The following is a 21,140-nucleotide window of genomic DNA, read 5'->3' as shown; positions in this document are numbered from 1 at the left end:
ACTCTGGGCGCAGTAGATAAGCCAAAGGGCAATGCAGAGAATTGATAGTGGATTGAACCTGCAAGAAATCTGAGGTATCTTCTGCAGCTTTGTCTGATTGGGACATGCAGGTAATGCCTCCTTGAGGTCCAATGTTACCAGCCAAAACTCCTTGCCCAGCATGGGAAGAAGTTGCTGTAATGTGAGCATCTTGAATTTTGGCACGAGTAGAAATGTGTTTAGGATGGATAAGTCCAAAATGGGTCTCCAGTCGGTTCCTTTCCTTGGTACCAGAAAAAGTCTTGAATAAAAACCTTGACCTTGTTGTGAGTAGGTACCTCTTGAATAGCTCTCATGCTTATGAGCTTTGAAATTTGTAGTTGTGCCTCTGCCCTTTGATTCTGTGGCAGGTTTGGCATGCCTCTCATTTTTGGAAGAGTGTGAAAATGAAATTTGTAGCCTCTGTTTATAATGTCCAGGATCCATTTGTCTGTTGTGACAATATGCCAATTGCCTGCAAATAATGCTAGCTTTCCTCCCGAAGGTGCTGCCAGCTGAGACCTGCTTGGCATGGAAATGAGGGAGTCATTGGGTTTGCTTCCTGTATTGTTGTGCACTGTCCTCGCCACCTCTTGGTGCTGGAGTTTGCCATTGTCGGCCTCTATATGATCCTTGTGATTGCCCTCTGCCCCTTGTGCATCTGTATCTACCTCTTTGGGGCTTGTCAGTGGCTGGAAAGGACCAGTTTTTTGAAGGCCAATTTCTGCTAAAACGTGGTGGTTGTACCTGTACAAAGGCTTTGACAGTTTGCATAGATTTGGCTTTTTCTTCCATTTTCCGTAGTATTTCCTCAGCATTAGTACCAAACAGCACATCCTTTTGTAAAGGAGCATCTAGAAGTTCAGCTTTCACATGATCAGGCAAGTTTTGTTCTCTAAGCCAGGCATGTCTGCGAATGACTGATCCTGTAGCAGCCGCTCTACTTGAAGCCTCTAGGGCATCATAACCACATTGTAAAGTGTTTACCCACTTGCTCTGCACTATGCATCATATCCTGTAACTCCTTTAAATCTGGTTGTTCAGGTTGAGACATTTTATTCCTTAATTGTGATAACAGGAACTGTTGATATTTAAGCATATGAAACTGACAATTTAAGGCCCTCATGGCTAGGGTGGCCGAGGTATATACCTTTTTCCCCCACCTTTCTAAAGATCTTTACTCCCTTTCTGCAGGAAGTGGGTTCTTGGCAGTGGAGGCCTTCAATCCCTTGGGGCCTTGTGAAATGGTTTCAGGGTCAGCATTATGGCTTTTGAAGAGAAATTGGTGAGAGTTAGGTACTCTATTGTACCTATCAGGTTTGACTGGTGCAGGAGGCAGAGAATCCGGGTTAAGGCAAGCCTCCGAGTAAACATCATCAAGTATGTCCAAAACAGGGGGCATCGCCAGAGGTCTGTGTTGAGGTAACAAAAGAAATTCCCCAAGTCTTTTCTTGGAATCTGAAAAGTCTTGGCCTTCCCAATGGAAGTGTTCCCTCAAAGTGTGCAAGGTTTCCCCAAAGGAAAAATCCTCAGGAGGGGATACAGAAGGGATGGACTGCTCTGCATCCGAATCCTCAAAAGGGGAGTAAGAATGTTCCTCTACATCAGAATGTTCTGATAAAATGGATCCCTGATCAGAAGAGGGAGAATCTTCCTCCACTCTGGGTCTCTTGTCTGGAGGGGGTTGAGAACCTCTGATAAGAGTAATTAAATCCTCAGCCATTTTAAGCATCTGTTTTTTAGGCATGGGACCTGGAGATGGGCCCTGTGCAACAGGCCTCTTGGGATGCCTGGCTGCTTTGGATTTAGTAAAGGCCTTAATAGAAAAAGAAGATGAGGGTCTAAAGACCCCATGGGTGGAGGTGGACCTGTCCACATTAGTAGGCTCATCATTAGCAAAGGCTTCGGTGGTTGTAGTCTGGGAAAGGGCTGAGGTCCCAGCGGTCTCGGGTACAGAGGACACCGCCAATGGAGTGTCGTCGGTAGTCAGGGACTGCAAAGGCGTCTCGCTGAGAACCGGACCACGTGTAGCCTGTTTTGGCGTGGTGTCGGTCCTTGTCCTTGCGTTTTTTGGACAAAACTGTAGTCGGAGTGTCAGACGACATTTTATAATCAAAAGCTTTACCAAAATAGTGTTGGGCGAACTCCGCCCGACGCTCAACAGTGCGTTTATTGAAGGTAGCGCAAAAGCGACAGCCCGAGACGTCGTGGTCTGGGCCTAAACAAGGTATGCAGAGGGAATGGAAATCCTTATGCGGTATTTGCTTCCCACAAGAAATACAATTATTAACTTTTTCTGACATCGGTCTGAGGCAAGAAAAGTTTCCCCAACGGGGTACTTAGCTTTAATGAAGACTTCGGTTTCCAAAATATTCGTAATTCAGGAGCTGGCAGACTGGCACTTGCGAACTGCTTCTGCTTCGGGCACCGCACGGCAAAAAAGACTGAAGAACATGGCGTCGGCTGTGTCTTATATACTCTGGCCTCACTGACGTCAGAAGAGAAAGCGACGACAACCGACGCCGGACCAAGACTTTGGAATTCGGCCGACCGAGGGACCGCCTGACGGCAGAGAACCCATCTGTGATTACTGCAGCTGTATGCACGATGAACATCAGGGGGCTGGCGAGTGGGTAACCAGGACCGCAACAGTGAATACACGAACATCTACATTTATGGCAAGTGTACACAACTATGTTAGTGTTTCATTGTTGCAGTTATTACATTTGGGTAGAATCCCAAAGCTATGGCTGGGAGGATGGAATTACATAGCATTAGGAGCAGCTATAAGGCCCTGCAGGACAGCAATGGCAAAACATGCTCTGCAGTTAGAGGAGAGGTAAATGGTAATGTTTGGTGAACGTATGAACTGAGCTCCAGGTAGCAGCTTCTAGAATATCTCTGGTAGGAAGCCCTCTGGGAAAGGCTGCAGAAGTAGATGCAGCCCTGGTGGAATGGTATCTGATCCCCTTGGGAACATGTTTACCATGGTGCATGTAGCAGAAATGAATAGAATGGCTTATCCATTTTGAAATAGTCTGCTTTGAAATAGCCTTTCCCTCTGTCCCAGCAGCAAATGCCACCAGAATTGCTCAGATTTTCTCAGAGATTTTGTCCTGTTTAAGTAGAATCTTAGTTGTTTGTGTACATCCAATGAATGCAGAATTCGCTCACCCTTGTTCTGCGGATTTGGGAAAAAAGTTGGCAGATGAATGGTCTGATTAAGAGCCACACTAGATACCACTTTAGGCATAAAGGATGGATTGGTTCCGAGTGCCACCCTGTCTGGGTAAAAGATAAAAGGCTCCACTGCCATGAGAGCCTGTAGTTCTGAAATCCTTCTAGCTGAAGTGATTGCTAAAAGAAAATCTGTCTTCCAAGAGAGAAATTTTGTCTGCAGTAGCAGCTGGCTCAAAAGGAGGTAGGGTGAGCTTTTCCAACACATAATTGAGGTCCCATGCAGGAGTTGTTGCTCTCCTGAAGGTCTTAAATATTTGGCCCCTCTGAGATACTGCTTTAGCAGGGAATGAAAAGAGGGGAGGCTCAGTGTCGCAATGAGCAGAAATGGCAGAGATATGGATTTTTATGGGAGAAAGATAAGCCCTCGTGAAGCATCTCAGTTAAATATTGCAGAATCTGAGGAATATTGGGCCTTGCTGTGCTTATTCATTGTGCTTTGTTCCAGGCACAGAATCTTTTCCATTTGTCAGCATAACGTTTTCTAGTACTAGGCCTTCTAGCCTCCAAAATGACATCCATCACAGGTTTGCTGAGAGATGTAACTGGTGAAATTAGTTGATTAGCCATGCTGCAAGATTCAGAGTTTGGAGCAGAGTTTGCAGAATTTGATAGGACTGCTGAGACAACAGATAAGGTGTCGGAGGTAAGTACCACAGAGGAAGGTGTGATATTGTGTAGGAGCGGGTACCAGTGTTGTCTGGAGCAATCAGAATTGATTTTGGTTGGCAGGGGGCAGAATAAATGACAGTCCTTTGTTTTGGTGACAGGCCTCTGCCCACCACAGGAACTCTAGCTGCTGGCAAGGAATGATAGGAATCATTGTCTCCAGGCTATGAATGTTGACTCCATAAGCTTTTTAGGTACCATTGAAGTTTCCTCATATGCAGTCTTGCATATAGATTTAGAAGAATGCAGGAAGCTATGAACCCCAAGGCCTGCAGAATTTGTCTTGCAGATAACTGGGTTTTCGTGGCCACTTGTCTGAAGTCAGTCATCAATTGGATTAGTTTGTCTGGCGTGAGGTAAGCCATCTGGGCAGTTGTATTCAAGCTTGCACCCAGGAATATAATTTTTTTTTTTTTTTTTTTAAAGAGGGTACCAGTTGTGATTTCTTTTTTTATGGTGTACCCTAGGCAAGTTAGAAGCCTTTTTACAAACACCAGATGCTGTAGAAGAATGTCCTTGTTTTCTGCCTGAATTAGACAATCGTCCAGGTAAGGGTAAATTTTGAATGCTTCTTTGTCTGCAAAATGCGATTACTGGTGCCAGGCACTTTGTGAAGACCGTGGACGCAGTAGATAAGCCAAAGAGCAGTGCAGAGAACTGGTAATGCAAATAGCCTGCTTTGAAGCAGAGTATCTTTTGCAAGATTCCCTGATTGGGATATGCAGGTAAGCCTTAAGTCTAGAGTTACCAGCCAGGCATCCTTGCCTAGCATAGGCAGCAACTGTTGTAGAGTCAGCATCTTGAATTTTGGAATGTCCAGAAATGTATTTAGAATGGATAAGTCCAGAACTGAATGCCATGATTTGTCTTTTCTGGGTACCAGGAAAAGTCTTGAATAAAAACCTGGTCCCTTTTCTGGTACTGGCAAAATAGCCTCCATATTCATGAGGGACAACTTGTTTCGGAGCCTCTGCCCACTGATTTGGAGGCATATCTGGCCATCCATTTGGGATTGGCAACGTGTGGAAATGAAATCTGTATCCCTGGGATACTACATTTAAAACACACTTGTTCTGGGTAATTAGTTGCCAATTTCTTGCATGAAGTGCCAGTTATTTCTTGCATGAAGTGCCAGCCCCCCCCCCCCCCCAAAGGGGCAGCCAAAAGATAAGTGCTTGGTGATTGCAGAGGAAAGTCATTGAGACTGTTTACTATAGGAAGGTGCCTTGTTTCTTCCAGATTTGGAGGTGGAGGCACCCCATTGTTTTGTTCTATAAGTTCCTTGTGACTGAAACCTGGAGCCTTTGGAGCGTCTGGGTTTGACCTGAGCGGCTCTGGTGGGTACTGGATAGGACCAATTCTTAGTAGCCCAGTGCCTACTGAACCTGGGTGGCTGCACTTGTAGGAAATCGTTTACAGTTTGCAAAGATTTAGCTTTGTCCTCCATGTTTTCAAAACTTCTTCTGCCTTATTACCAAACAGACTGTCCTGTTGTAAAGGAGCATCCAACAATTTTGCTTTAACATGATCAGGCAGATTTTGCTCGAGCCAAGCATGCCTTCTTATCACAGATCCAGTTACAGCAGCCCTGCAAGAGGCCTCCAAGGAATCAAAAAGTACAGTTGTGTACCTACCATAAATGTAGATGTTAGAGTGTATTCACTGTTGCAGTCATTACACTTGGGTTATCCTGCTGGCAGGCTACCCGCAGTCGGCCTGAATTCCAAAGTCTTGGTCCAGCGTCGGTTGCTGTTGCCTCTTCCCTGACGTCAGTGCGCCAGGGGTATAAAAGATGCAGCAGATGCCATTTTCTTCCGTTTTTCTTGTGCCCACAAATTGGTAGGCTAAAAATTTATGCCAATAAGTATGCATGCAATAACAAACACTTCCTTCATCTACAAGCAAATACACCACATAGGTTGCATAGGATAGAGAAGTACAGGCAAGTCCCAGCAAAGAAAAGGGGGATGGTGGGTGGGTAACCTGGACTGCAACAGTGAATATACTGCAACTGTGAATACACTCAAACATCTACATTTATGGTAGGTACACGACTGTACTATGTTCATAGTGTTTCACTGTTGCAGTCATTACACTTTGGTTGAATCCCAAAGCTGAGATAGGGTGGCTGGGTCTAAATAGGATTAGGAGGGGCTATAAGGCCCTGCAAAACTGCAGTGGCAAAGCCTGCTCTGGATTTAGAGTACAGAGGTAAAGGGTAGTGCTTGGTGAAAGTGTGCACTGAACTCCAAGTTGCAGCCTCCAAAATGTCTTTGGTTGGTACCCCTCTGAGGAAGGCTGCTGAAGTGGCTGCTGCTCTGGTAGAATGTGGCCTAATGCCCTTAGGAATTGATTTGCCATGTTGTGAATAAATTGAATGCAGTGGCCTATCCATTTTGAAATGGTCTGCTTTGAGATAGGCTTTCCTTTCCTTGTGATCCTGCAGCATATGCCACTAAAAGTTGCTCAGTCTTTCTGAAAGCTTTAGTTCTGTCCAAGTAGAAGCGTAGCTGTGCATGTCCAAAGAATGCAGGAGTCTCTCACCCTTATTCTGTGGGTATGGATAAAAAGTAGGCAAGTGAATGGCTTGGTTAAGGGCCACACTGGACACTACCTTAGGCATAAATGTAGGGTTAGTCCTCAGAGAAGCCCTGTCTGGATGGAAAATGATGAAAGGTTCCAGCCATAAGAGCCTGTAACTCTGAAAGAGGTCTTGCAGAGGTTATTGCTAGGAGCAGAGCAGTTTTCCAAGATAAGAACTTTATTTCAGCTGTATTGGCTGGCTCAAAAGGCGGCAGTGTGAGTTTCTCCAAGACATAATTTAGGTCCCATGTAGGTATTGGTGCTCTGCTTGGAGGTCTTATGTTTTTGGCCCCTCTACTGCCTTAGTAATGGATAAGAAAAAATAGGTGGTTCTGTATTGTAATGAGCTGAAATGGCAGAGGCATGGATTTTAATTGAGGAGGATAGGCCTTTGTCCAGCATCTCAGTTAGGTATTGTAAAATCTGAGGAATATTTGGTACAAGAGTGTGTCAATTCCTTGTGCCTGGTTCCAAGCACAGAATCTCTTCCATTTTTCTGCATAAGATTTTCTGGTACTTGGCCTTCTGGCCTCCAAAATAACACCCATCACTGCTTTAGGGAGAGGTGTGTTCTGAATGGCTACATTATTCACCATGCTGCCAGATTTAGGGTCCTGAGTTGGCTGTGCAGGATCTGATTGTTTCGTTGGGTCAGTTTGTGAAGAATTAGAAGCAATGTCCAGGCTGGGCCTTGACACCAGCTCTTTAGGATTAGGTACCAGTGCTGGCGGAGCCAGTCTGGGGCAATCAGAATCATTTTTGTCTTCTCTTGTCTGACCTTTAGGAGTACATTGGGAAGGAAAGGCAGAGGAGGAAAGGCATATACTGTTACGGCTTTCCAGCTGAATGATAGAGCATCCACTTTCCATGCTTGATTGTGATAAGTCCTTGTGCAGAATCTCTGTAGTTGGCAGTTGTGAGGGGAGACAAAGATCTATGTCTGGGCATCCCCATTTCTTTGTTATCATGCTGAAGACTTGCAGATCCAGTTTCCACTCATGGGGATCCATAATGTTTCTGCTTAGTTAGCCTGCCAGAGTATTTTTCTTTCCTGGCAGGAATTGTACTTGCAAATGTACTTGAGTCAATGCTGTGTCCCACAAAGTCATGGCTTGTCTGCAGAGGGGGTAGGAATGTGTGCCTCCCTGCTTATGTACTGCATAACTGTAGTATTGTCCGTCCTTATCAGTAGTTGTCCTGGATGAAGAAGGTCCTTGAAAGCTGTCGGGGCATTCTGAACAGCTAGCATCTCTTTTTGATTGATATGAAGATTCATTTGGCTTGACGGCCATGTGCCCTGAATACATTTTCCTGTCATGTGGGCCCCCCAAGCATAATCTGAAGCATCTGTTATTGACTGCCTGGCTGTGAGTAGGTTGAATGGCTGTCCCTTGTTGAGGTAACAGGACTGTGCCCACCATCGAAACTCCTGTTGAAGGCAAGAAATGAGGGTAATCAAGGTTTCCAGGCTGTGGCAATGTTGAGTCCAAACACTTTTTAGATACCATTGTAGTTTCCTCATATGCAGTCTGGCATATGGAATTAGCAGAATGCAGGATGCCATGAAGCCCAAGGCCTGCAGAATTTTTCTTGCAGATAACTGGGTCTTTGTTGCCAACATTGTTAAGTAAGAAGTCAGTTGCCTTTGTCTGGCATGAGATAAGTCATCTGGGCAGTTGTATTTAAGCTTGCACCCAGGAATATTATCTCGAGAGGGTAGTAATTTTGATTTCTTTTCGTTTACTGTGTACCCTAGGCAAATCAAATCTTTTTACAAACGCCAGGTGCTCTAGTAGAATGTCCTTGTTCTCTGCTTGAATAAGGCAATAGTCTAAATAAGGATATATTTGAATTCCTCTGTCTGCAATATGCAATTACTGGTGCCAGGCATTTTGTGAAGACCCTGGGCGCAGTAGATAAGCCAAAGGGCAGTGCAGAGAATTGGTAGTGCATTGAGCCAGCTATGAATCTGAGGTATCTTCTGCAAGGATGTCCGATTGGTACATGCAGGTATGCCTCTTTTAGGTCCAAAGTTACGAGTCAAGCCTTCTTGCCCAGCATGGGCAGAAGCTGCTGCAAAGTCAACATTTTGAATTTTGGAACGTCCAGAAATGTATTCAGAATAGACAGGTCCAGTATGTATTCAGAATAGACAGGTCCAGTATTGGCCTCCAGGGTTTGTCCTTACGGGGTACCAAGAAAAGCCTCGAGTAAAATCCTTGTCCCTGCTCTTGCTGTGGTACTCGCTGAATGGCCCTTATGTCCTTGAGGGAGGAAACTTGTTTTTGTGCCTCTGCCCATTGATTATGTGGCAGGTCTGGCATACCTTTTGCCCTTGGCAGGGTGTGAAAGTGGAACCTATAGCCCTGGGACACTATATTCAAGACCCATTTGTCCTGGGTGATCATGTGCCAGTTTTGTGAAAAAAGTGCTAGTTTTCCTCCCAAGGGGGCCTGTCAAAAAGATAAGTGCTTGGTGCTGGCAGAGGGAAGTCATTGGGACTGTTTCCTGTATGGTTGTGATTTGTCTTCTCCGCTTTTGGAGGTAGAAGCACCCCACTGTTTACGCCTGTATGAGCCCTGGGGCTGGGATCTGCCTCTTTGTGGTCTGACACTGGAAAGGACCAATTCTTTGTAGGCCAGTTCCTGCTAAATCTGGGTGGCTCTACCTGTAAGAAATACTTAACTGTTTGCATAGATTTTTCTTTGTCCTCCATTTTCTTCAACACCTTCTCTGCTTTAACACCAAATAAAGTATCATGCTGTAATGGAGCATCTAGTAATTTTGCCTTAACATGATCAGGTAGAATCTGTTCCTTTAACCAAGCAAGCCTCCTAATGACAGGACCCTTAACTGCGGCCCTGCAAGAGGCCTCTAGAGAATCAAAACCACATTGCAATGTATGCTTTCCCACTTGTTTAGTTGCATGAAATAAATCCTGCATTTCCTTATTTTCTGCACAATCAGAATTTGCCAACATTTTCTGTTTTAGCAGTGACATTAAGTATTGCTGATATTTAAGCATATGAAATTGACTATTTAAAGCCCTCACAGCCAAAGTAGCAGAAGTGTAAACTTTTCCCCCATCTGTCTAGTGCCCTAGAATCCCTGCCGGAAGGGATAGGGTTTTTTGCAGTAGAAGCCTTGACCCCTATGGGACCCTGAGAAATAGTTTCTGGATCAGCAGCAGGGTTTTTATAAAGAAATTTATGCGAGTCTAGAACCCTGTAGTATCTGTCTGGTTTTACAGGGGCCGGGGGTAGAGAGTCAGGAGAAAGGGCGGCCCCTGAAAATACATCTACAATGTCTAACACAGGGGGAATAGCAAGCGGCCTGTGTTGAGGTAGTAAAAGAAAAATCTCAAAGCCTTTTCTTTGATTCTGAGTAGTCTTGGCTCTCCCAGTGAAAGTGCTCCCTCATGGTATGCAGGGTTTCCCCAAAAGATAAATCCTCTGGAGGAGAGGCTGAAGGAATAGATTCTTCAGCATCAGAATCCTCAAAGGGAGGAAAAGAGTATTCCTGCTCAGAAAAGGAGCCTGAGGAAATGGAAACCTGATCTGAAGATTCATATTCTGTCTCTTGCCTAGGCCTCTTATCAGGAGGGGGAGGGAACCCCTGATCAAGGTAATTAGGTCTTCGGCCATTTTGAGCAGCTGTTTTTTAGGCATAGAAGTCTGTCCAGGAGAATGTTGTACTCGTTTGTCTTTAGAACTGCTTTAGTCTTTGCTTTGGAAGCTGAGGTAGGCTTTACATATAACTGTGTAGGTCTGAAAACACCCTCAGAAGCAGATGCCTGCTCAGCGGCTCCAGACCCATCTGAGGGAATAATTTCCGAGTGTCCAATACCTTGAGCATCCAGAGGCCTAGCTGGCTCCACGTGGGAATCGGCAGCGGCCTGTGGCTGAGGTAGCGGGCGTCAGGGGCTGTAAAAGCGTCTCACAGAACCAGCGACTGGCTTAGCGGAAGCTTCGTCTGTTTTGGATCTCTGATGCCTCTCCTTTTTCTTGCGCTTTTTATAAACTCCAGTCGTCGGTTGTTCCGACGGCATTATATAATTGAATCTTCGGCCAAAGTAATGAAAGGCAAAATCGTACCGATGCTTAACAGTGCATTGGTTAAATCTAGCACAAAACCAACAGCTAGCAATGTTGAGATCAGGGCCTAGGCAAGGAATACAGTAAGAATGAAAATCCTTGAGGTATTTGCTTCCCACAAGAAATACAATTGTAAACTACTTAGCTTTAATGAAAACGTTGGGTCTGAAATTCGAATTTGAAAATCTCAGGTGTTGGCCGACCGCCACTTGCGAACTGCCTTTGCTTAGAGCACCGCGCGGCAAGAAAGACTGAAGAAAATGGCGTCGGCTGCATCTTTTATACCCCTGGCGCACTGACATCAGGGAAGAGGCGACAGCAACAGACGCCGGACTAAGACTTTGGAATTCAGGCAGACTGCGGGTAGCCTGCCAGCAGGATAATCCAAGTGTAATGACTGCAACAGTGAAACACTATGATCATCTGAAGTCGGGAGACCAGAAGACGTCATACCGACTAACTTAAGCCAAACTCCAAAAAGCTCTAACAAAATCCTAGCTCTACGGTGTATGGTATGCGGGTTGAAAGAAGCACAGAGAAAACAATTTGGGACGTCAAGTGATACAATAGGAGTGAAAATCACGGTGCGGAATCGGTTTTCCGCAGGCAAGACAGTTAACTTTCTCTGACATTCGTTAAAGCAAGAAAAGAGGGTCCCCAATGGGGTACTTATCTGAGGTCTTCAACCAAGCAGCCGGAATACAAAAGGAAGGTACTCTGCCAACCAGAACGTGTGCAAAATGCTTCTGCTTCAGGCTCCGCGGCAAGAAGGACTGAGGAAATGGCATCGGCTGCCTTCCTTTATACCGGACGTCACTGAAGGCAGCCGGCATCATACACCAAGAACTTTGGTATTCTGGCAGACTGCGGGCTACCAGAGGCTGGATAACCCATTTTGTAAGGACTGAAACAGTGAAACATGATTAACATCCACCTAGTTACAGAAAGTTGTAAACAAAGCTTTGGGGCATCTATGACAGAGACCAGCGCTGACATATGCAGACGCCCACTTTATACGGTTAACTATATACATACCAGAATTATACATATGTGATGCTGATGCAGGCTTTGAGCTCCAAGTGGGGCTAAGCATACAAGGCACCTAGAAAAGTCTCAGTAACAGAACAGACTAAGAGTGATCCTAGCCAACACCCAAATTTTTTTTTGTATAGACAGAAGCCCTATTCTGTTTACATTTGGTGTGCAGTGCAGCATGCACCATTAACAATCCCTAAAACCTAGCGCTTTGACTAGTTCTGGTAAAGGAGGTTAGCCAACTATCCTGAGACAAAGATAAAAAAAAAAAGAGGGTGGGGGTGGAGGGGAAATTTTGCCACATTTGTTTCTTACTGGAAGTAGAGTCAAGACTCCCAGGGTGGTCTTATAGTCTCCTCTTTTCCTGCTTTTGGTAGTTGAGAACCTAGCTTAAAAAGGAGTAATTACACCAATATCCTAAAGACAGGAACAGAATCCTCAACCAAGAATGCCTTCTCATAAGACAGTTGTAGCAGCCATGAATGCTGCATCCACAACAAAGCCCGTATTTTATAGCACATTTACACAGAACAGCCTAGGGTTAGCTGATCACAGATGTCTTCATGATTCAGTCCTGTGCTCCCTCCGCAACTACCGTGAAGTTGCTTAATGATGTGCTCCTAATACTTCAGAATAGGGATAAACAGACTGAGGTTACTAGGCTAGCAGCGCTCAGCCTTTATAAGCCTAGCTATGTTAATCCTGGGTTGTTACAACAGTCTTTGGTTAGATGGATGTACTTTACAGAACAGTAATGACTACCCCTGCCCACGAGGGACTTGGGTGCCACCCCCCGGGGTAAATTTGTGGTCACCCATCCATGTCCAGGATGCCTATGAATAGGGTCACTCGGGAGCTCCGCTTCACATGAAATGGAAATTTATTCCAGAGCAGCTGCAATCTCTGGGAGACATACCTCTCTCTCCAGAATGTTCTGTTAATGTCACTAGCGAGATCCCTAGAGCAAGTGGCTTTAGTGCCAGTTGATTTGCAGATGTGCATTTCCATCAGTTCAGGGTCACAGACTGCTCAGTAGGCCAAGCACAAGCAGCCTTTATGATAGAGTAAAGTGTCAGGACTTTGTCTAACCATGTAGGTGGAGACCCTTTTCTTAGTGAGAGACCTCTGTCATTTCTCCATCTGCTGCAAATGTCTGGTGAGATACATGCAGAAGGAAGCACTGTACTGTACTCGACCCTGATCAGACCATTAATAAAAGACCTAGACGCAAAGCCTTTAGAAAGCCTTCTGCATTGCACATCTCATAACACCATGGAAACCTAGTGGTCAAAGTTCAGAATGACGTTGATCTGTGTTCTCAGATCTCACACAACTGTGTTTGAACTTAGAGAGGTGAATATTGTAATTAGTGGGGAATTCCACTTTGCCAAATGGGATAATAGTGCACCTGTCTGAGTTCAGTTTTAGATCAGGACTTTGGCATCAGTCATGTGCGTTAGCCCCTCCTGTAATATGTTCTCGACTGCACCTAATCTACAAGTCAGCAGCAAACTTGGCAAGCCAAAAGCAGTCTACTTTAGCCTGGAATCCACTTCTCAGAAGTCCAAACAGTAAATGGCCCAGTACAGATCCTTGCTATATGCCACTGGTAACAGGTCTATTGGTAGAGGTGGAGTCACCTACTCTGACGGTATGTGTTCTGTTGGTGAGCCAGATAATCTAGCGACATACAGGTCAACACCTAGCTGGGAGAGTTTTTCAATGATACCCGAGTGGGGGATTGTGTCAAAGGCTATGGCTAGGTCCAGATAGGCGGTATGCACTGTCTGACCTTCTGAGAAAGTCACCAAAGCCCTGGATGAAGTCTCAGGTTCAATAAGCACAACATAACCTTAAAGAAGCCAAACGGATGCATATAGAGTTTGAAGGTCACCTATGTTCTTGTTAAGGTCCATGCAGATGAGGCTGGTTAGACTTATGGGTCTATAGTTTCCAGGGTCGGCTGATGTATGCAAGGGGATTCCTGTTGCTGTTCTCTATTCTGCTGGTGCAAAGTCAGTTCTCAGGCTCCGGTTAAAAAAAGAAAACAGCACGTGGGTCAGCTAGGTCCTGTTTCTGACTGCTTAGTAAGCAAGGTGGGATGTTATCGGGTCCCACCGAGACCATGTTTTTGGCCTTTGGGAGCACAGATGCGACTTGACCTCTAGAGATACTAGGTAGAAAACTGGTGTCCTGTCCTGTATCTTTTGGAGTATGGCTGATTGGGGGGGGGGGGGGGGGTGAAGCTTGTGCCAAATTTGTCAGCAGGTTGACAATTTCCTCTGGTATAGCGCAAATGGCATCATCTACCACTAATCTGGCACACAGCTGTGCACTGCACTCCCTTTTAGATTCTGGACACAGTTAAACAACACCTTATGATTGTGAAGCTAAAGTAGCATCCCTAGCAAAGGACAATTAGCTTTAGAGGACTTTAAAAAGACTTCCGATTTGCTTGTGTAGTCTGTGGAGGGAATTCTTCCTCAGCAGAGGTATTTGCCTTGGACATCAGATTCTTCCTTTTGTTATACAACCTGTACATACTACATGTCCACCAAGGTGACATTCAGGAAGGCATGGTTATACCCAGGTTAGGTACAGCACAGTTTATACAGTTGCCAAGAGGATTCCTTATTTTTTTGCTCCTTTTGGGGTGTGGGGTTACTTTATGACAATAAATCAGTCTTGTTCACTTTACCAGGGAGGGAATCACACAGGGGGAAGTACAGAGACCACCCATGTTGGTGAATACTGTTCCAGAGCATTTGCATTCACAAAGTCCAAGAACCTCTGGACGAGCATGTTTGAGCTCACGAGTCGATGGAGGGATATACAAAAGTTCCCATGATTAAGGTGTTGGGATGTATATTGAGTGACTCCAGTAAATCCAGGTAAGCATTGTGCTTTTGACTCATGGTGTGGGACCTATAGCTAGCAATGATGTGGCAGTGAGTTTTGGGTATAGTTAATTGGGCAAGGAGTAGTTTGACAATTGAACTGTGACCAGTCTCTAGGTGCACCCAGCTTTAATGAAGATGGACACCTCCACCTTTGGTTCTTTCATGCCCATTCTGAGGTCTGAATGTGTGGAAGGCATTGTAGCCTTGCACAACTGGAGTGCTTCCCACCTTCTCGAAATTCTCTGGACAAAACCCTCGGCAGAAACTACAGCTAACCATTCAAACTCTGGACTAGATGCTCACAATCTTACCTAAACTAACTGAACAGGGTCCTTTCCCAGGGTACTCGCCTCAATGCTTTTCAGTCAAAAGCCTGGTCTGACCCTGGGCTGGAATGTACTCATGCAGCCAACTTGTACACAGCAAGAAACAAATGGATGGTCCCAGTGAATGTCGCCCATAATTAGGATATGAAGTCAACCTTTCTACATGAGAGCGTTTACAGCTCTAAAGTAACCTAGACGGAAGTTGGACACAGCCACAAGCAAAGATTCCACAAAACTATCGCATAAGCAAATTTTGTGAAAGCATAATGGGCACCCTATGATGACGCGTGTTTAATGGTTGCAAAATGTTAGAAGACAAAATATTCCAAGCACTGGATGTCACCTAACGAGAAAAAAAAGCAAGTTTCCAGAGCTGAAAAGTTATAAGTTTCATCCTCCAAGGCAAAAGTTTTGACTACACGCTTGCGAAATTTAAAGAGACTACAAATAACACCTCCATTTTGGAGATTATGGTATGCTTATCCAGGTGACTTTAGTAAAACAGTCCATACCTCATTCAGTACTTGATCTTACTGCCAATGACAGCCATCTAAATGCCTTCCAAAATGCTGTGGTTTGATACTCCAACACCCACTGTAAAATTATTCTACAAAGGTTCCAATGTTTACTCTGACATCCAACTACCCTCATAAGTGGAAGGCACTTGCCTGATTGACTCTACGAAGAGGGGACACATCAACTGCCTGTCTTCTCACAGTACCAGCTCGGCCAATACGAGTGGAATCTTCTCGTGGACCACTGTTAATTATAGCATTGACCAAAACCTGTAAAGGATTCTGGAAAACAAGAAAGGAAACTTGTAAGCTACAAACTCAAGTGCAACTTGAAGTATTCAATTTATTTATTTGCAGTTTGTTTTCCAGGACAGTCCATTGGGCTACAAGGAGCCCATTATCAATGCAGTCCTGGGGAGAAAAGCTCCAGAGAAATACAAATACATAGTACAGAAAAGAGCACAAATCCATAATATACATTTCAATTAAATGTTAAAATACATATTTTATACAGTACAAACCCATACTGTACAATTCACATAGATGTTACATAATACAGAAATAAAAAAAAGATTTTCATTAGGAAAATTACATCAGGTTAATTCGGTAAGTACTTTTTTTTTTTGGGGGGGGGGGGGGGGGGGGAATTACAATGAGGAAATTTATTACTCATTGGTCGAATATGTCCCAAGGGATGTAAAACTTTAGAAGGTAGTGACAGGCAACAAAGGTTGGAAAGTTCGGAAGAACGTGTGGTAGAATTAGAATGGATGAGAGCAAGAGTATTTCCATTGTGAGTGCGAGTGCAGTGAGGTTTTAAAGGAGAGACTGCTGGTGTTGCGGATGGGAGAAGGGAGAGTTCCAGAGGCATGCAAGACGGGACAACGGATTTCCAAGCAGGATGTGTTGGTTTATGCAATTTAAATTAGGTTTTGGGAACTGGATCTTGGGAGTCTATCTGGCTTATGCATGTCAAAGGTATTTGCTAAGGAGGGGCAGAGAGACTGGTTATGAATGTGCGCGCGCTTGGATGAGCTGGGTACATGTGAGGAAGTTTGGCAATTCTAGCCAACTTAGTTGGTGAAGGGAATTACAGTGGTGAGAACAGACTCTATGACCTGCCACAAATTTGGATATTTTGTTTGAACAAGACGAGTTTTGTTTTGAGGGAAGATTGTAGGCTGGCTAGGATAGATTCACCAAAGAAAAGGGATGGGATGAGGTATGTATTAGCTAATGTAATCCTGGTGGAGGGAGAGAAAGCGATTGTGGCGGTAAAGCATACCTAATTTTTAAAATTTTTTTTTATATTTGCTTGTAGATTCTAATCAAATTTTAGTTGATTGTCAATAATTCCTAGTAATTTTGAGTCAGACTAGTTCTAGGGGGGGGGGGGGTATTATTGCTGGTAATTATGAAGGATTGTTTGTCTAGGGAAGAGGTTTTGGATGCACTGAACAGCACAAGTTTTGTTTTGGTTGCATTAAGGGCTAGATGGTTGTCTAGCATCCACTGTTCATTGGAAGAGAAGGCGGTTTGTGCTAGATTGTCAAGAGTTGTGATGGAAGGGGAGTAACAGATAATAGAATCATCGGCATATTGGATGAGACTGGCGTTAGGAATGGCTTGGAAGAAATTTGATGTATTAAATTTGGCGTGATTTATGAAATTGTTTTTCCAGAAAGCGACACATACTAGGGTCTGACAAGGATTTTGTTTTAGTACCTTCTGGTGCCCTTCCTAGAATCAATTTCAAGCCCTCCGTAGGAGTCACCCTTGACACAAGTGTCTTCCCAGTTTATTGAGATAAACACTGCAGCAGCGAGAGCCACATGCATCTTGCTCACTTTCTGCAGCAGGAGTGCTCGCAATTTGTTTTTGAATGACCATCACATACATCTCTCATAGCCTAAGCAATTCAGAGCAATTTTACAACTCCAACCAAAGATAGCAGTTGAATTCCAGGCTTTTGTAGGCATTGACATTTTGTAGTCCTAGAATGAGCACAGAGAATACAAACTCTTCCAGAGGTGGGAAAGCAAGCACTGCAACCAGTGCTGTTAAAAACTTTAGCAGAAAGAAAAGTGATTTTATTATACTGAACGTTTGAGAATATACTTGCTATTTTTCTCAAAAGTATTTTACATGGCACAGTACAAGTGCAACTATTGATTTTTTTTTTAAACTGAAGCAAAAATGTTTTCACACAACACCCCCTACTTCTATTACATTGCTTACTCCTTGATTTGTCATACTGCAGCATACCAACACTTCAAACCATAATCCTTAACCATGGCAAACCAGTAGTCCTGCGTGTATTTCTATAAAGCCTGCAATTATATCTTACAAGTGGATCACAATACAAAATGTGACCAGCTTTTAGGGATACCATCTTACAGATGCCAAAAGTGGGGCATTCTTACTGCAACTTGAGATCGCACAGGACAACCATGCAGTCAAAATAAAAAAATCTTTCACCCTATTACCGGAGTAAAACAATGTGGAATGTGCATTTAAACTACTTTGTATGATATTAAAGACTTAGAAGCGCCAAAGACTTAAAGTCAAACAAATGTCATACCAAGACCCCCCCCCCTTTCTCGGAAAGAAATGTTCAAATTAGAATTGCTCACAGAAAGATATGCGGTAACCACAAATCAGATGCAATGCTACAGTTTCCCTTCCTCTATGAAATGAAGCAGTTGAAAACAGTTCCACATTTTTTTTTTAATAGCAGTTGCTGAGATCAGTAGCATCAACTGCCTATAAAGATTCCAGGCAGTACTGGATAGTGAGAAATAAATATTTTCCCAGTGTCTGTACTATGCAGTGTGGCCAGAGACAAATTAATCCGCTCAAGTGAAGTTCAGCTTTATGAAGTTGGTGGACTTTCATTTGCCTTGGAATAAAACAGAAAGGTTCATGGACAGGCCAATTTCTTAACCCTAAAACAATAATGGAACTATACAGTCGAGTGACAAGTAAACAAGGATTGCAGAGGGTGGACTTTATGTAGGATCAGAACACCTGCTCCAGCAAATATTCTAACTTAAAAGGAAAACACTGCCCCACACATGCACAAACGTACAGCAACACTAAACGTTTTAAAGGACAGGATGCAATTCAGTCACTAAAAATTAAGCACTATACACCAAAATGGCATTTACTCCTCAAGGCAGTTGTCTTGCTCACCCCCCTTTTTAAAAGAGGCATGCATTCAGTCTAGGTTACCTGTCAATAGTAAGATGGATGCTGCTGCACATCTCTAATGTCATTCAGATCGCGTGAGAAGTTATGGAATTCTACATTTCAGTGTCATGCACAGATCAGTTGAATGCCCCATTACCTTTGTTGGCCATTCCTGGGAAAGGGTCCACTCAAAGGAGCAAGTTTCCAGTCAGTCTGCTCACATTAGTATCCTCTAGTATATACAGTAAGCCTAACAATCTGTGGGCAAAGACTTCCTTCCTATACAGGGAGGCTATATGGTTTTATGGGGGAGTTCTTGGTACCCTTTGTTAATGCACCCTAACCACTGCTGTTCTGTCTGGACACCCAAGGTCACTGAGGAAGTGCCTAAGTATAACTGCCCAACTTCAGTACACCAACAGGCAGCTGCGCTTCTTGTCAAGATCACATGCCTTGGTTTGTCTAGCTCTGGAAGTGCCCCCACCCCTACCCTAAGGTATACTCATTCATGGTAACCAAACATACTGGGAAAAGGGTTTGGTGTGGGTTGCTCATGGTCAAGCCAGGGGGCATAAGCCACCATGGAAAGAGTTGCTTTCAACAATTTGCAACAGAAAAGAGCTACAATCTGTGCCGACGCAATTGGCACTGCAGTACAGCACAGAGCATGGGTCATCATTCAGATGAGAAGTAAGAGGTCCTATAATGCTTGTGGTAGCTCAAGTGAATGTAACTGACCTTACTGCATCTACTAAGAATTATAGGGGAACCCCCCTGGTCTGACCAATGTCCCCTAGTAGAACAAAATCCCACTTCTGATCTTCCCTGAAGACAGACCACTAGCCAAGTGAGACTAACCCAAAAGATAAATACAAGTGTAAATCGGCATGCTGCAGTACCACAAGCTTCAAAGCCAAACTAGTATGTGCAGCAGGAATGGATTTGTTAATCTGAGTGTGCAGAATGGATATAACCTGCAACTTCGAGACATATGCAGACCATAATGAACACAGACTGGGAAGGAAGGAAAGTCTGGAGCCCATATATGAACAGAAAAATCTTGCCTCAAAGCCGCTTGTGCTATTACTACTACTATGCACCAAGCACTCAAAGGGCTAATTTGAGGCAGAGGCTAATTATTTTCTCCTACCTGTTAAGTATACAACCCTCCTGGACTCCTTAGGACTTGTGCAAAAAGGGAAGTTCCAAAGAAAACATTTGCTAGAACAAAGGCAAGCTTCTACCCAAAAGCTCAGATACCATTTATGTTTGTGATATGCAGAAAGTGTCATCCTGAAGGTCCAACGAGGAAATATCGTCTACTTCTGACAAGCAAGAGGCAAAACTTTACATAAAGATAATTTTGAACAATGCTATGCATCTGTTTAAGCAAATGACAGAATGGGGCTTAGCCTCATTTTTCCTTCTCACCCCAGAGTAGGATATTCCAAAAGCAGAGTGCTATGGGGTCACTAAAAAAATATCTACTGTAACCTCTGGATATTTTTTGTCCCAAAGTCACTTCAAGGTGATCTTGGACCACCAAGCACTGCCAAGGCACAGACATATACCACCACCCCCCCCCCCCCATGTAAATGTGTAAAGACTGACTGGGGCAATCAGGGAAACCTCCAAAAGCAGCTTCCTTTGCTTAGGAATACTACAACCTCAAAGTGGTGTTGAGGCAGCACACACCACCTCCACTGCACTACAGAGTGAGGTATGGCTTCACATCTTGTCCTTTCTTGCACCCATTCATAAAACCCTGAACCTCCAAAGCCAATCCCAGGAATGCCTTCACATCTTGGAAGCTTATGCCCAAAGCTTTGAGCTTTGCCTGTTCCTCCACATATAGGGGCTGTCCATTTACCTAGTTAACAAAAATGGAGAAATCCTGTGAAGTAATGCCTAGAAGAGATACCTTGCTGGTTTTCCTCCATAAAATTTCTGAATAGGAGCCACTACAGCCAGATGCACCAGGCTGAACCCTCAACCATGTTATCTACAGGATGTGCATGGTTCCCGAAGTCAGGAGGTAGAATACTAGGCTCAGAATTACTTTCTGGTACCTAGCCTGCAACTCCGTCCTCTGCAGCATTCTTCCTGCTGGAAATACAAGTAGGACAAGCCCGCACTCTCACAGATGGGAATAGTGTTTACATCCTCCACTCCTAGTCTAAGGATCCATTGTCCTAGAACCCATCCTGCACACAGCTATAGCACAGCTCTCAGGAAGCAGAAGGGCACTGCTAACAAATCTGGTCTAGTTTTGGGGGTGTCCTCAGAGTAATCAATCCCTGAATAGATTGCAAGGGCAGTGGGGCTGGGGACCATTCAGGTTTGGGGAGTGAACCTGAATGCCTGCCGCAGTCTTCAAAAGGGAGAAACTGGAAGGAAGTCTGTAGGGCACAGCAACTTTAGTGTATGAAATTGGGGGAGGACTCGCCAAGCTTACCATTACACAGTACTGGCATGCTCTCCTCTTCATACAAGTCCAAAACTGGCAACTCCTTACAGGAGCTTCGGCTAATTAGGTTTCACATTGTCTTTTTGAGAGGAGTTTCAAGGACTCCC

General features: G+C 44.3%; 1 protein-coding gene across 2 annotated transcripts in view; it reads right to left on the bottom strand.

The window, feature by feature from the left end:
* Nucleotides 1-21,140, bottom strand: part of RPS5 (ribosomal protein S5) — a 367,355-nt gene that overhangs the window by 171,106 nt on the left and 175,109 nt on the right. For both annotated transcript variants that reach the window (XM_044084344.1, XM_044084345.1), the window contains one exon: nucleotides 15,531-15,659. In XM_044084344.1, coding sequence (XP_043940279.1) covers nucleotides 15,531-15,659 — 129 coding nt within the window. The remainder of the gene's footprint in view (nucleotides 1-15,530; nucleotides 15,660-21,140) is intronic.

This window comes from Protopterus annectens, chromosome 9.part0, assembly GCF_019279795.1.
Source record: "Protopterus annectens isolate FY-2018-M chromosome 9.part0, PAN1.0, whole genome shotgun sequence".
NCBI classification, from domain to species: Eukaryota; Metazoa; Chordata; order Ceratodontiformes; family Protopteridae; genus Protopterus; species Protopterus annectens.
This window is presented reverse-complemented; position numbering and strand designations above follow the sequence as displayed.